Source organism: Globicephala melas, chromosome 16 (assembly GCF_963455315.2).
Source record: "Globicephala melas chromosome 16, mGloMel1.2, whole genome shotgun sequence".
In the NCBI taxonomy this organism is placed as follows: domain Eukaryota; kingdom Metazoa; phylum Chordata; class Mammalia; order Artiodactyla; family Delphinidae; genus Globicephala; species Globicephala melas.
In genome coordinates, this window is record NC_083329.1 from 8,004,797 (window position 1) to 8,021,189 (window position 16,393).

Here is a 16,393-nt window from a genome sequence, read left to right on the forward strand (position 1 = left end):
AACTGTGACTTTGGGATGTGTCTTAATACCTAGTTGGACAAGTTAAGGCTATCTTAGCTATTTCAGGACTTTTTTCTTTCCATACGTATCTTAGAATAACTGTATTGAATTTCTCAAAAATCCAACTAGATTTTTTATTGTATAGAATTTACTTATATTTACAGTTAATTGATTTATAGATTAATATGTAGGGGTGAGAATTGAATCTTTATGATACTAAGTTATCCATGAAAGAGCATGGAATTCTATCTTGTCATTTGGTCAGGACATCATCTAAGTTCTTAACTAAAATTTCAGAGTTGCCTCCTTACAGGTCTTCTGTATTCTTGGTTAGATAAATTCCGAAGTATTGATAGTTGCAGCCATAATTAGCTACTACTGTGAATTTATCTTATCTTGTGTTATATTGTCTGATCCGTTATCACTGGTTTTTACTCATCAACCTATCTTGCAAAAACTATGTCTTATTTTGCCTGATGATTCTGCTGGTCTTTCCTGGATAAATGATCAGATGATTAATCTTTAATAATAAAGATTTTTTCTCTTTCCTTCTTAAATTTACACTTTTTTATCCTTTTTTCCCCTATATCATTGGCCACAACTTCCAGGACCCTGTGAAACAATAACAGTGATGGTGGACACCTGGCCTTGAATCCAGTCTTAAACGGAATGCACCTAAATTTGATTCTATTAATTATAATGTTTGTTATAGATTTTTGGTACATAACCTTTATCAGGATAAGAAAGTTCCCTTTTATTTGTAGTTTGCTAAGAGTTTCTTACCTAATTAGGTGTTGAATATTAAGAAATGCTTTTCAGATTCAGATAATGCACGGACAATTCATTGATTCAGATAATCAGACAATTTCTGTCTTTTGGTCCATTGCTGTGATGAACTACATAGATAGGGTTTCTCCTGTTGAGCCAACCTTGTATTCCTAAAACAAGGCTAGCTTTCTTATACTGTATTAAAAAAGAAGCTGTTGGGTTCAGTTAGCTAACACTTGACTCAGGATTTCTTTGCATCTGTTTTCATAGTAAAATGAGCTCATTATATTATTTTCATATATTTCCATCCTGTGGTTTTAGAATCAGGATTACAGTAGCCACATAAAATGATCTAAGCAGCTTTCACTCTTGTTCTGTTTCCTAGAATAAAACTGTTATGAGATGGGAATTTTGGCCTTTTAAAAAGTTTGGTAAATTCACTTCTAAAACCACTGGAACTTCTTTACAAAGACTGGCCGACTCCCATTTTAATTTCTTTACTATTGTTGGTCTCTTTGGGTTCTCTCTTGTGGTGTCAACTTTGGCATTTTATATTTTTCCTAGGAATTTATTAGATTTTCAAATTTATTACGCTTATAATACTTTCTTGTTATATTTTTGGTCTCTATTCTATGAAGCTCAGTATCTTCTGTGATGTGGACAGATCAGGGATTTCTCCTGCAGAAACTGCAGTACAACACCTGGTTTTGGGTTTGGTTGCATGAGAATAAGCTATAGGAGTGGGTGGTCTTTTCCATTTCTGAGGCCTCCCTGAGTTTGTGGACTGTTTCAGAGAGCCCTGTACCCTGACAGTGGGAGAGAAAGGGGAAGGCCTGAGCTTCAGACCTTTGAAAACTTTTTTTCTGATCTGGGCTAGAGTGCGGCAGCCCCATGTGTTGGTGGTGGGCTGGGGGGACAGGAAAGAACCTTTCTAGACTTTGTGTCCTGGTTTCTCACACTGAGTTCCTTTTCATGCAAACAGTGATTCCACAGAGATGAACGCTCCTTCTCTTTTAGGTTTCATGCATTAAGTGACCCCAGAAACAGCTCCAGAATTTCCACTGTGAGGAATTTAGATCCTAAGCAATCCCACTGGAAGAAGGGGCTAGAGATTTGCTGGCAGCTAAAGCCACCCCCAAGAACCCCTCAGGACTAGCACTGGGTGGGCCTGTGCCTAAGTGCATCTGGGGCCCTGTGATGGGTCAGAGACTAGTGGGAACAGGCTTAGACCTGCAGGAAGTCATTACTGCCCATCGGCCTGCAGAACAGGAGCTGAGGAGGGGGGGCTTCAGGGCAGCACAAAGATGCAGCCACCAGTAGGACCCCTGGGGCCAAAGTAGGGAGGGACATGGAAGGGTTGGGGGAAGGAGTAGTACCCAGATCTCTCTCCCCCACCCCCCATCTCCTACTGACACCTCTTATTGACCATAACCAATCAGAAACCAGAGGGCAAGGATGTTCATTCCACAAGGGTCAGCTTTTAGGATGCAGACGACCGAGGGGGATAGAGATGGGCATGGATACATGGAGAGGAATCAGCACAAAGATTAGATGTGATCATATCTGCAAATTGTCCTGTACATAGTAGGTGACCAAGGAATGCTGTATCTCCAGGAATACTGGGCAGCCTCTGACTAATCTGAGTTCAATGTCTCCCCAAGTGTCTGTTGGTGTGATTTCTTAACAGTTTTGACAACAGCATCTTATTGTTTACAAATGGAATATCTCAAGCCAAAGCAAGTTTCCCCAGGTCAAACTAAAAATGAAATCACAGAGCAGAGGCAATACTGAGGAGAGAAAATGAGCTGCAGGGGTACGGGACCCATGAACGAAGAATGAAGCTTATCGAAAGATGCCAGATCTATAGAGTCTAGGGGTGAGGGCAAACATGTTGAAAATTAAATATGAAATGGGTGACTACGTAGTGATGAGACGGAGGACATTACAAAGGACCCTGCCATTTAAACTACCACATCTCAACAGAGTGATGAACGGGAAAAACCCTCCAGCTTCGTAATTATAATCATCGTTGCCATAACAACTTAGTATCTCTCTTTGTGAGCAGCTACCTCGCGACTATATTTTTAGCAATGACTGTGCCTGAACGTGTAGTTTTCTTTATATAGCAGCTAATTTTTCAAATTACCGATTTAAAAAAAAATCCATTTTCATTCTCTCTGAGTGTAAACGTCTCAGGGATAATTAGGGAAATGAGCAAGTGTGAAAGTTCGTTATGAAAAATGCTATAAAAGTATTGATGTCTTGACAACATTTGTTTCAACAGAATGTTCCCGGGACCTGTACACTCTATTGTTCCTTCTCAAGCAGCTTAACATAAATCTTCTCTGTGGGGCTCATAAATATTTGAAAAATTATTAGCTCTGTGAGGTGTCTGAGGATTTTTTGACAAGTACAGATTTGTTGGGGAACGGAAATTGGCTTAGCGGAATCCTGAGTCTCAGGAACGAATGAATGAATGAACACTGGCTCACCTTGCTTAACAGAAATGCACATAAACAGATTCCCAACTGAAGCAAACCATGAGTTGACTTAAAAACAAAACAAAACAAAACACCATTTGAAGAACTCAGAAACCAGAGGGGATTCTGAGCTGCCATTCTGGTTTCCAAATTTGCCCCAGCTACCACACCCAGCTGGAGTGGTTGCTTTCATAGCTTGGCAAATATCCAAGATTAGTTAGCACTTTACTGAGCTCCACTTACACTATTGGGAGATGAAAACAGCTGTTTGTTAGGGTCCTAGACTTAAGTTAAATAAATACATTATTAGGTTGAGAACAAAAAGTCTCAGAAAAAAGCACTCTCTGCTGCTACCATGAAAGCCCCTTACTCATGATTAGTCATGCGACAATGACTTACTGAGAATTTTCTATCTTTCTTGTACTCTATTGTGTCTGTGGAGGATGTGAAATTAGCAGATTATAATAATTACCAGTTTATAAAGATTTTATAGACACTGAGCAAGGGGCAGTGAAGAGTATTGTTGCTGGTTGGTGCACTGGGGGAACTAAGTTTGGGTGGGTGCATGAGCCTGAGTCCTATGCAGAGGGGTTGGACTTATGTGAGATGCGTAAGCACTTTAGGTTTTTCAATAGGCAAGCAACATTATACATGGGTGCTTCAGGGAGAAAGCTGGTAGCTTCCCATGTGGGGTGGACAGCAAGTCACAGAGGCCAGAAGCAGAGAGACCTGCCAAGCAAGTGTCCCAGTAATCTGACGCGAGGCTCTGAGCAATGGACCAGGATACTGCCAGTGGGAATGGAGGAAGAGGTGAGTTAAAGAAGATGTGCCACAAGAAGCAACAGGATTCAGAGACGTGTCAGCAGTCTTAGAAGGTAAAGCATAAATGGGGCAAAGTCTTCATCTGGGAAACTGAAGAATGAAGGAATCCTCCCTGGCAGATAAGCTGGGGTGGAGAAGCAGGATGCGGCTTGGTGAACAAAGGAATGAGGTCAGCTCGGCCAACCCCTCTTCCTAAACTTCATGAACTCTGGCTGTGCCCTGCAAATTTCCAGGCGAGCAGCCCCAGAGATGGAGAATCAGAGGGAGACAAAGGCAGCTCCAGGAACCGTGCAGCGGGTTGCTACGTTGGCATCAGTGCCAATTCTTGTTCTGTTTGTTCTGCTTGCTTTAATTATGTGCCTCTCCACGGAAAACAAACAAGCAAGTGATAATACAGAGAACAGTGATTAGTGGGATTCATTTCCTGATTCGAGGGATGTGCTGAGAATCACGTTTGAGTGGGACATTCTCTGTTCGTTTACCAGACGCTGCAGAGGAGGTGTATGTTATTTTAGTTACCTAAGAGGTGACAGGAAAGCAACACGTTTTCAAAACTTGTGGGTTTGGGGCCAACAAGACTCAGGCTGCCTGACTTTACCGATTGGATAAAGGCAGGAGAGAAGGATTTAGTCTGACTGCCACTAGTTTGCTTTGTGTCCTTGGGTGAGTCTGGGCCTCAGTCTCCTCCCCCGTAAAATGGGAGGGAGAAGGTTCGTCTCAAACTTTAACTGTATCAGAATTATGTGAGGAGCTTCTAGACGTGCCAGCACCCAGTCCCACCCCTCAGGAGATCCTGTAGGTCTGGGGTGGGTCCTGGACATCTGCGTGTTTAGCGAGCTCTGGGGTCTCTGGTGGAGGTAGTGCAGGGCGCAACCCTGCCTGGATGGAGGATTCCAGGTGACCCTCTCGCTTGCGCTTTGCACAGCCAGCTGGATCTTCTGGGTGTGTCACTTGCTGCTTTTTGGCCACTGAAGCCCCGTGTGCACTTACTTTGTTGTTTGGAGTGCCTGGCTTTAGATAAAAGAGCCCCTGTGAGTGAGCCCCGGGGGATATATCCTGGAAGAGGGTGGGAAGGCATCCAGAGGGGGTCATGGACCAGCCCAGCCCAGGCCTACTTGGAGAGTAGAGGGAAGGGAAGGGGGCCTTCCTCTTCCCTCACTCTGGAGACCTCTGCCGGCTCTGGGTTCCAGAATGTCCTGGGAAGTTGACAACCAAGTCCAAGGCCTCCTGGCCCTTGGGGATAGGGCAGGGCCCTGCCTCAGCCTGCCCCCCCCCACCCCGTCCATTCTGCTTTGGCCTGAGGTCTGGGAGCCCAGGAAACCTGCCCTAAAGGATGGCCTGGTTAATCGGTCTGTGTGGGGATAATGAGAGAAAACCAGATGGCAAATAGGGGAGGCCAGAGGCAGGGGATGGCCCAAGCCTGCTCAGTGTGTGGGCTCAGAAGTGTGACTCCAGGGAAATGGGGAGGCCTTGCCTGAGTGCCCAGACCCAACTCAGTGGCACCCTGGAATGGTAGGGTCCACAGGGACTGGGAAGGTGATAGCCCAACTGCGAGTTGAGGGTCAGTCTGTCCCTGGGGTCAGCAGAAAGGCTTCCCAAAGACATTTCTACCTGAATCCTGAGCTTACATGGCAAAATGGCCTTTGCAGATGTGACTGAGGTCACCACCTTAAGAGAAGGGGATTATCCTGAATTATTTGGGTGGGTCCATCCGATCCAGGAGTAGAGCATTTTCCCCAGCTGGGAAGAGGGAAGATTTGGCAGAAGGGGAGAGATTTGGAGCCACTGGAGGGACTCAACATGCTAGTGCTGGCTCTGTGATGTAGAGGCCACATACAGGACCAGAGAGAGGCTGCCGGCAACGCCTCATGGCCAGCAACAGAAGGAACACAGCAGCACCTGGGAGTGAAGACGGGCCAGTCTGATGGCCGGCCAGTAAAGAGGACCTCAAGGCTCCCACCTCCGGGAACTCACCTCAGCCAACACCTGTGTGAGCCTGGAAGATTCTTCCCCAGAGGCCCCACCGGGGAATGCAGCCTGGTGATCGAAGCCTGGATTTTAGCCTGGTGACCCCCACTCAGACCTCTAGCCTGCAGACCTGTACCATAATAAGTATGTGTTGCTTTAAACCACTACATTTGTCGTAATCTGTTATAGCAGCAGTAGAAAACCAAAGCAGGCCCCATTTCCCCAACATCCCAGCCTGAAAGATGAACACAGAGTTTTCCAAGAACATAAGCTACTTTTTCAAAAGGTAGCGTGAGCTCCCTGCCCTGAAGACAGGAACCTGCTCATCCGATGAAGGAAATGCGCCCTGTGACCGCCAGGACGTCAGCCGGAGGATGACTCCTCTTCTCTCCTCACCCAACAGGGTCCCTTCTCAGTCAGGAGCAGGGCTCCGTCCCCCTCCTCCCCGACACTTTACTCCTCGGAGCCCTGGGGACCTGGGTTCCTCATTCATAGTTCCTGAAATAGGATCGTGGTCAGGTTGAGGAAAGGTCTGTCTGGCCGGTGGGGAACCCGTGTCTGTTGTGGAGCCAGGGACGGGGTAGGGGTCAGGAGAGCTGGAGACTAGGCTTCGGGCTCTAATTTGCTTTAGGACCTTGGGCCGATCCTTTCTCATCGTGGGTCACGGTTCCCCAACCTGTAAAACGGCTCGAGGTTCCTTCTAGATGGAAACTCCTTCGAGTCTCTGGGGAAGCAGGCGCCCAGCTCTGGCCGGCTTCGGGAGTGCGGGCAAAGGGGGAGGTTTGGAGACAGTAGATGGGGTGGAGGGGGCTCCCGACACCCGGCTCCAAGGGCCCGCCACCGCGGGGTCGGCCGGAAGGGGAGGGAGGAGGGAAGGGCGGGGCCGGCCCCCCTGCGCCCGCCCCGCGTCTGGGCGCGCCCCTGCCCGCCCCGGCCCGGCCCAGCCCAACCCAGCCCAGCCCAGCCCAGCCCAGCCCAGCCCGGAGAGCGGGTCACACGCGCCACCGGCCGGCCGCCTCCGCGTCCCGTGCGCCCCGCTGTTGAGGCCGGCGCCCCTGCCCTGCGCCGCTGTCCGCGCCCGCCGCCCGCCCGGCGCTCCCGGCGACCGTGACCCTGCCCCGGGCGCGGGGAGGAGCGGGCATGGCCCGCCGGGGGGCAGCCGCGCTGGCGCTGGCTCTCGCGCTGCTGGCGGTGGCCCTGGCCGGGGCCGCGGCCCAGGGCGCAGCCGTCGAGGACCCCGACTACTACGTGCAAGAGATTTGGAGCCGGGAGCCTTACTACGCGCGCCTGGAGCCCGAGCCCTTCTCGCCGCCGCTGCCCGCGGGGCCCGGCGAGGAGGAGCGGAAGCTGCGCGCGTCCGAGCCCAGGGCGCCCAAGAAGGCGACCAAGCCCAAGAAAGCTCCCAAGAGGGAGAAGTTGGCTCCGGAGACGCCTCCGCCAGGTAAGTAACTTTCTGCGCTGCGCGGCCCGAGGGGGCGCCCGTGGCTGTGCGCCTGTCCCAGCGGCGGCCCGCCGGGTCTGAGGCGACCGCTGGCTTCGCAGTCCGTGTGTCTGGGATGAGAGACCGGTGAACCTCCCCATCGCTGCCCCCCACCCCCTTCCTAGGCACTGCACTGCGCATCCCGCGGGCCCCTCCGAGCGCCCTGGAACTTAAACCTGACCGGCGGTCCCCTGTCAGGTAGAGACAGACTGTGCAGTTGGGAAGCTGCCTGGGAAGCTGGTCCCAATGCCCCAAGTTTGAAATTTCCTGGGCAAAGGATCTTTCTGCCGGGCAAAATTTCCTGGGCAAAGGATCTTTCCTACTCTGCCTACTTTTTCAGTCTTCTCCCAGGGCGTTTTCTTGAGAGTGAATTTCCTACTTGGCGATGTGACTAGTTGGTCTGTTTCGGCACCGTGGCCTTCTGGGGAGAGCTCAGCGGTGGGCCTTTCCCCAGGCCGGGTCCCCTCTCGGCCCCCTCCCTCCTGCTTTCTGTGGGTCCCTTGAATCCTCTGTCCAGTAGGGGCAGGATGGCAGAGCCTCTGTCGGGGAGCCTTGGGCTGCAGCTGGACTCCTGTGCCGGAGGAGGGGTTAGGGAAGCCCAGTGGCGCCTGAAGCCGGCCGTCTCTCCCAGCCTTCTCAGTTGCATCCCCACTTTCTGCCTGCCCCGTCTTGGGGAAATGACTTCCATTTAGTTTCTTACACTCCTTGAGAAGGGGGACTTTCTCTTCATTGTCCCAAATGTTCTTTGCTGAAATTGCAGAGGGCTGCGGTCCTAGTATTTAAAGATTGAGGTATGAGGCAGGATTGTGGCCAAATTCTCCGGCCTTGTAACGGCCTTCCTTGAAAGGAGATACATGCCAGTGGCACCATTACACAGCTCCTGGCATGAAAGGCATCACCTTTGTTTGGTTAAACTGTTCACAAGAGATAGCAGCGAGGCAGTGGGGAAGGAGTGGAGATGGCGGCCCAGAACTCTTGAGTGTGTGGGCCCATCTCAGCAGCTCCTTTGCACTTACCTGGAGGGGGAGTCCTGCCATATTTCAGTCTGTGGGCGACTCTGTACATCTGCAGGCAGTTCTGTGAGTTGTGTAACAGGAATAGGAGTTGGGAAAAGACACTCATATTTGTAGACCATCTGCTGCGAGTTTATTAGGAGATTTACGGGCAGCCGTCTCATTCTTTCTTTCAGGGACTCTGAGGGGTGGGTATTCTTGTGACTTGACAGATGAGGAAACTGAGGCTCTGACCACGTAGGCAAGCTGCTTAGGGTCACTCGCTGGCGTGGGAGATTTGAAAGCCCTTCTCCTGTGCTTTTAACTCAAGACCTTTTTTGTTTGGTAGTTTGAATCAGCTGGCATGTGTTTTTGTTTTTTTAGTATCTGCTACGTGGTTAGCACAGCGCTGGGCGTGGTTGGGAGAGGTGGGTGGGAGACACATTTGTTAGGTTCTGGTATTTACTGGGGGGACGGCAAGGGGAGCATGGAAGGAGCCGCAGACTGAGAGTGTGAGGACTGCACTTAACGCCCGGGTCTGGGGCTCAGCGCTCAGCTTCCCGGACCTCAGCATCTCTATCTGCCCGAGATGACTAGTGCCTGCTACCTTACTTGTCAGCTGTTTGATGAGCTTTTCAACAAAAGCTTGCAGTGTGTCAGCTCGTGGTTGTGCTAGCCCTTCTGTGAGTTCTTCATAATTCCGCAGGTCCTTACGGAGAACCTTTCCAACATCAGATGCTGGGTGAGGTCCTGGGGGGAGGGGAGCGCAAGACAGCCCCGGCCCCGCCCTCCTGGAAAGCACCAAAGTTGGCGGCTTGGAGAAGGTTATTGCAGGTGTGTTGAGGGCTGCATTGCTGATTCCCCAAAATAAAAACAGGGCCCTGGAAATTCCAGAGACTCAGCTTCTGGAGAGCTGCCTCCAGGCCTCCTGCCTGGAGTGTGTGTTTCTAATAAATTGTGTGGGGCTTTTCAGAGCTCCCCGACTCTGACAAACAAAGTGTGACCTTGGTCAAATACTTTCAAGTCTGTTCTCCCCGTCCTGCCTTTTTTGGCACTTGACCACTGGAACCCTTTATCCTGGACCCCAAGTGGGGGAGCTTGGTTAAGACTGACTTTGATTAGGGGGGGTCAGTGATAGTTTGTGCAGTTAAATTGCAGTAAGAGGAGATGATTTTGCCCCCCTTAAGGCGTGGCTTGATATATGTATAGAAGCATTCGTTTCTGTTTGCTGTGAACTTCTGGACTGGGTAGATGGTGCCTGCTACCTACCAGGCACTGTCTAGACACTGAGGTGGGAGTGAGAGGTAAGACTTAGAGAAGAAAAAGAAAGTGAAAGCATATGTAACTACTCATTGAAAAGTCTGTCATGTGCTTTGTCTTTGCAGGTGATGAAGTATTTTCCAGATAGCCGGTATCTTGCATAAGGGCTGGGCTCAAGGGAAGATGGAAGGCAGATGTTCTGTGCGTCAGGGTCTAGGATGGAGTCTTGTCTGAATCCCATAGGGAGGTATACTTAAGGAGCCAAGGGCATTGGGGATTTGATCTTGGTGTGAGTTTGACTTGCCCCTTGACTGTTCTTTCATGCTACCACAGAAATGTGCAATGGATGTCATGGGCTGACATTCTCCTGGAAGTGGCTTGGACAGCTGAATCCTTTGGTTAATTGAGAGCACTGCATTCTTCCACGAGTGGCTGACAGATTCCGGAGAAGTAGAGCCCTGATGTGCTGAATAGAGTGAAATCTTAATTTTTTTTTAAAGTTTTTATTTGGAAGTAATTATAGACTCACAGGAAATTGCAGAAATAGTGCAGAGAGATCCTGTATACCAGGGGTCCCCAGTACTGGTCTGTGGCCTGTTAGGAACCAGGTGGCCTAGCAGGAGGTGAGCTGCGGGTGAGTGAGTGAAGCTCCATCTGTATTTACAGCCGCTCCCCCTGGCTCACATTACCGCCTGAGCTCCACCTCCTGTCAGATCAGTGTCGGCATTGGATTCTCATAGGAGCGCGAACCCTGCTGTGAACTGCGCATGCGAGGGATCTAGGTTGCGCGCTCCTTATGAGAATCTAACGCCTGATGATCTGAGGTGGAGCTGAAGCAGTGATGCTAGGGGAGCGGCTGCAGGTACAGATTGTCATTAGCAGAGACGTTTGACTGCACAGAGACCATAATAATCAGTTGCTTGCAGACTCATACCAAAACCCTATCAGTGAGTGGCAAGTGAAAACAAGCTCAGGGCTCCCACTGATTCTGCGTTATGGTGAGCTGTATAATTATTTCATTATATATTACAAGGTAATAATAATAGAAATAAAGTGCACAATAAATGTAATGCGCTTGAATCATCCCAAAACCATCCCCCCACCCCCCGTCTGTGGAAGAATTGTCTTCCATGAAACTGGTCCCTGATGCCAAAAAGGTTGGGGACCGCTGCTGTATACTCTTTCCCCAGCTTCCCCAAATGATAACATCTTTTAGAACTACAGTACAGGATTTCTTAACCTTGGCAGTATTGACATTTTGGGGCCAATTGTGTGTGTGTGTGTGTGTGTCCGTGCGCGTGCGTGTGTCTCAGGGCGAAGGCTGTCTTGTGCATTGTAGGATGTTTAGTAGCATCCCTGGCCTTGACACACTAGATGTTGGTAGCACCCTCCCCCAAGTTGTGACAACTAAAAATGTCTCTAGACATTGTCACCTGTCACCAGTGGGTTGAGAATCACTGCTATATACAATGTCAAAGTAGGAAATTGACATTGGTACAATACTTTTAACTTTTAGGTTACCTTCCCTGGTTTTCACATGCACTCGGGTGTGTGTGTGTGTGTGTGTGTGTGTGTGTGTGTGTGTGGTTCTCTGCATTGTCTCACATCTATGGATTCATGGAACCATCACCACCATCAGGATACAGAACTGTGAAATCCTTTTCTGTGGTGGACTGGGACTCAATATCATAAAATTTCTGAGGCCCTCATTGTGAACATCAGTAACTCCCAGAATTTTAGAACTTCAAGGAACCTAAGTGTTCATTGCATGCAAGTTCTTGTTTATTGCAAGATTCCGACAGTGGGCTGCTCGGTGTTAAAAAATGATTGAAGAAGACAATTTAGGTGATATAAACTTTTTTTTAACACTTTCATGAAATGGACAGTCTCCTTGTGGAGAATGGCAAAATGGGGCGGAAGGCAGGAAGCTTTTATAGGACAAAGAATAAAGAACAAGGAAGGAGAACATAGAAAATATCTGGTTGGCTGGGGTGTCACAGTCCACTTTGTTTGGGGTGAGAAGACCCAGAGTTGGCTTGGCGTTGGGGAACTGGCTAACTATTTCTGACTAAGGTTGTTAGGAACAGGAAGCTTATCTAAGTTTTGTTTCCTGATGCGGCACCCCGGGTAAGAGCAACTCCATCTTGGGCCTGGAAGTTTACTTTTTTTAAAAAATTATTTCTTTTATTTTTGGCTGTGTTGGGTCTTTGTTGCCACACCCGGGTTTTTCTCTAGTTGTGGCGAGCGGGGGCCACTCTTTGCCACAGTGTGCGGGCCTCTCACTGCAGTGGCCTCTCCTGCTGTGGAGTACGGGCTCCAGAGCGCAGCCTTAGCAGTTGTGGCTCACGGGCTTAGCTGCTCTACGGCCCTCCCGGACCAGGGCTCGAATCCGTGTCGCCTGCATTGGCAGGCGAATTCCCAACCACTGCGCCACCAGGGAAGCCCCTGGAAATTTACTTCAACACCAGTCTTGGCTCACACGTTTCTACTGACGGGTGCACACCACCTTGCGAGGTTGCTTATCCATTGGATAAATAGTACTGATTGCTAGCATGTTCTTCTTCACAGGGACCTGGCAAGCTGCTTCTCTCTAATTCCATTTATTCAGCTGTTTCTAGCCAAATTCAATATTTTCTAGATCCCTGCAGTTGGAATGCTTTGAGGTCCAAAGAGTGAGTCTCCTGGCCCCAGTTTTCATCATCCCAGGGTGAAGAGTGAGATGACGGACCACATTCTGGGTGTGGGAGTGCATTTGGGGTGTACTTCTCATGTCATCTCCAAACTGATGGACTTGGTTTGGAGCCATACCCTTTGTAGAGAAAAAAATGGAACAGAGAAGTAAACCACAGTTATATAACTGATTTGCCTTTTCCCTCCCAAGTGGTAGGAAGAAACAACCAAGTTAATAAACAAGACTCTTAATAGGTGATTTGAAGATGTTTTGTTCTCCCCCCTCCACTGGGTTAGAAGTAGCCTTTAACTTCTGGGTTCCTGCTTGTTTGTTGCTTTCTTCAAGGACTGGGAGCACGCACCTCTGTTGGAATACACGCGTGCCTGCCTTGCATCCATGGTTTTGGTCCACGGTCTTGAGTCCGTGGAATTCGCAGAGTGGGCAGCGATCCATGTTTGTTCGTATGTCTGTGCCCAGAACTGGAGAGTTTGCACTTTGTACTGTGTTGCCCCGGCTTGGGGGGGAGGGGGGGCGGGCGGGCGGCGATAATCAAAGAGTTGTTATTTGAGCATATTTGGTTATAAACAAAGCCCTTTCTGTTAAGCGCTGCCAGCTAGTTGCTGGAAAGAGCTTCACTTCTAAGCTTTTGCTGCAACACTCTTCAGGGCGTCTTGCAAGGTTTGGCCTTCAGATGGAAATGTCTTCTGCCGGGCAAAGCTGGAGTGTGAGGATTAGATGAATGTGTTTGTAAATATTTCACTATATACTTTAAAAGCAATCACACGGCTATCAGCACGCCTAAACAAATAACAAGAAATCTTTATATCATGGTATTATATGTTCTCTTGAAGAGTTAAATCCAAAGTGCTTGGTCCAACTCCCTACAAAATTCCTAGGGAAAGGACTTTTTATAAAAAAGGTCTTCTCACATACATCAGCAAGCAGCTTTCTAAGACACCACCTCTGTTTCCAAAACGCTTTCCAAAGTCAGCTATTCGCGCTGGCACATCTCCTCTCGACTGTGCCCGTGGTTCCAGAAACCAGGGTTTGTGCGTGGATAATGAAGGGCCAGACACTTGCGTGTTTGGGGAAGCTGGGTTGGATGCTGTGGTTCTTGAAAATAGCCACCGCGTTTCCTGCGTGCCCCGGGCATCCCTGGCTGCCAGACCTCACGGTGGGTGGTGGCTTCAGTCCCGTGGCAACAGCAGCCTGGGCCCTGGAACCTGGCCACGCCACGCGGCATGCGGGATCTTAGTTCTTGACCCCGTGCGCCCCGCAGTGGAAGCGTGGAGTCTTAACCACTGGACTGCCGGGGAAGTCCCTTGGAACCTGGATTTTTGGGGTGGGGGCCTCCGCTGGATGTCTGAGGTGGCCAGGGAGTCTGAGCTCTCAGGTTTTGCACCTCCAGCAATGGCTCTGCCTTCTGTGGCCTTCTGAGGTCCCTGCCCCCATCACTGCTTTTCTGGGATCATGAAACCCATAAAACTGGGGTGGCTTTGGATGGCTACGGGAAGGGCTAGTGTTCGTAACTGGCTGGGATCCCATCGACTACTGATCTGGGTATCGTAGGAGGGTCAGAGCCACACAAGACACCTTCAAATGTTCATTTAAGACTCTAGATTTTTATGGAATACTTGATTCGTGAGAGGCACATGGAAGGGTTTGGCATAGTTTTTTCAGGATTCAGAGAGATTCAAAGTCTGGCTCTGCCACTCATGGGCACGTATGACATCTTCACGCCTCGAATTCCTCACTGTGACGGGGGAAAAATAATGAGAATAAGCTTCCCAAGGTGGTGTGAGGTTAGAAGGTCGATGCACAGCCTCGCAGTCTTTCGAGGGACAGGTCAGAGGCAGCTCCTACCCAGTGTCCTCAGGTCCCCCAGCTACGTTGAGTCCTGATGGGTCCCGCTTAGCAGTGCAGCCCGGGTTATTGGCGTTTCCTTCGCTGAGTCTCACTCCCTCCACTTCTTCCTTTGTGCTTCATGAAATCACCTCTCACGTTCGCTCCAGCCTCCAAGGCCTTGTCTCAGGCTGGTTCCAGGCAGAACCCAAACAGAGACCAGCAAGTCCCAGCAGTGCCCCCTGCAGGGTTGGCACACCCCGCCTGCTGTGGTTATCGGGGTATCTCTTTAAAGGCTCAGGGCTTCCTGCTTGGTTGCAGGTCAGGAAGGTGACCGCTGCTGCACAGAGCTGGGCGTGGCTCTCCCTTCTGCCCTGGGGACCCGGGTGGAGGCCAAGTCTTCTGCACGAGACCAAGGTCTTCCTTCTGCACAGGAGGCAGCCCAGAGGAGGACACGGTCTGATCAGCTAGTTTCCCAGGGAAGACACAGCCAAGCAGGAGCAGGGGAGGGCTTTTGATTGATTGATGGACGGGCTGATGGATCGATTGACTTTGATCCAGCCCTGCTAAAAAAGTACTTAGAAAACTGCACTGGTGCTCCCATCTCCAGCCCAGACCATTCAGGTCACTGATTGACGGAAGCAGGCACGTCCTTCAGCCACTCAGCCCCTTTTTTGCAGGCTGCACCAGATCCCTGGGAAACCTCCTTCTGCCAGGAGCTTGACGGTCTCAGATTTGGGAACTCGATAAGGACACAGGCTGTCCCCTCCCTGTGTCATGATCCTTTTCTTGCTAACACACACACGGAGCACGAGTTTCTGATTTTTTTTTTTTTTTTTGGCTGCTCTGCGCAGCCTGCGGGATCTTAGTTCCCCGACCAGGGATCAAACCCACGCCACCTACAGTGGAAACCTGGAGTCTTAACCACTGGGCCGCCAGGGAAGTCCCGGGAGCACAGGTTTCTAACTGCTTTTGTTTCGGCTTTTCACGTTTGCCTGCAAGGTCCTCCTTGGTCCCATGGTGTTTGAGAAAAGCGGAATTATTGTCTGTCCCGGTGCCGCGAGGCTGCCTCTCTGGGGAGCTCCCGAGAACCTGCAGTGGCTTGGTTTCTCGCATCCTTCCTCCTCACGCGGGTTCCTTCACAGGAGCCAGGCAAGGAGCTCAGGGCGGGGCTGCGTCCTTCACAAGAGGGAGCGCAGGTACCATAGGGCTGGAATTTCTTGGGAAAATGCACATATGCAGCAAAGAATTTTTTCGGATTCTGGGGTTGCTACTGTAAGCTCCTAGTATAGAGAGGGGAAAAAATAGTTTCCTGTCAATCAAGGAGTGTGATATTTATCACCGTGGACCAGAATAGAATATGTGGCCTGCATCGGCAATTCAGTTTGCTACTTTTAAGGAACTCAGTTTTGTCACGCAGCCCAGATGGAGATGTTGATTTGGTCCTGGTTCCTTCTCTGTGCATTATTTCCACTTCACTCTTTCTGTCATCCGTACAGACCATACGCTGCCTTTCTTGCTGTACGAGAAGAAGGGGCAGGGAAGGGCCTAGGCCTGGCGTCAGGCTCCTGCTCTGCTGCTCCTGTCTGTCAGTGACCTCGGGTGGGTCTCTTCTCCTCTGGGCCTCCGTGTCCCCCTCTGTAGAATAATGTTCGTAGCAAGCTTCCTGCCCTCGATGGGTATTTGCCAAGATCGAATGTTTTAATCTATGTGAAAATGCCTTGTAAATTGTGCTCCACGTGTTGGCTGTTACTCTTCCAGCACCTGGGACGGTGCTTTGTGACGGTCGGGACTTGGGACTAACAGGAAGGGTGAGAAGGTGGAGGCTGTCTTTTATTCAGAGGTCACTGCAGGTCAGGCACGGCCCTCAGTGCTTTGATGTATGTCATCTCTTTCCTCTCCGTAACTTCCACCGAGGCAGGTACCATGTCTCCTTATTTCACTGATGAGGGGAATTAGCATAGAGGGGTGAGGTGGGTCCCCCGAGGCCACACATGGTCGGTGCAGTGGCAGAACCTGGCCGCCTGGGGCTGGAACCAGATTTGTAGGCACATGTCCTGGAAGTGCGTCTTCCCTAGAGAAGGTGGCAGGTGCCCTGCCTGTTTTCTCG

General features: G+C 50.1%; 1 protein-coding gene across 4 annotated transcripts in view; it reads left to right on the forward strand.

Moving 5' to 3' along the window:
• Positions 1-7,178: 7,178 nt before the first annotated feature.
• Positions 7,179-16,393, forward strand: part of CPXM2 (carboxypeptidase X, M14 family member 2) — a 154,912-nt gene continuing 145,697 nt past the window's right edge. For all 4 annotated transcript variants that reach the window (XM_060286060.1, XM_030831987.2, XM_030831990.2 and 1 more), the window contains exon 1: positions 7,179-7,479. In XM_060286060.1, coding sequence (XP_060142043.1) covers positions 7,179-7,479 — 301 coding nt within the window. The remainder of the gene's footprint in view (positions 7,480-16,393) is intronic.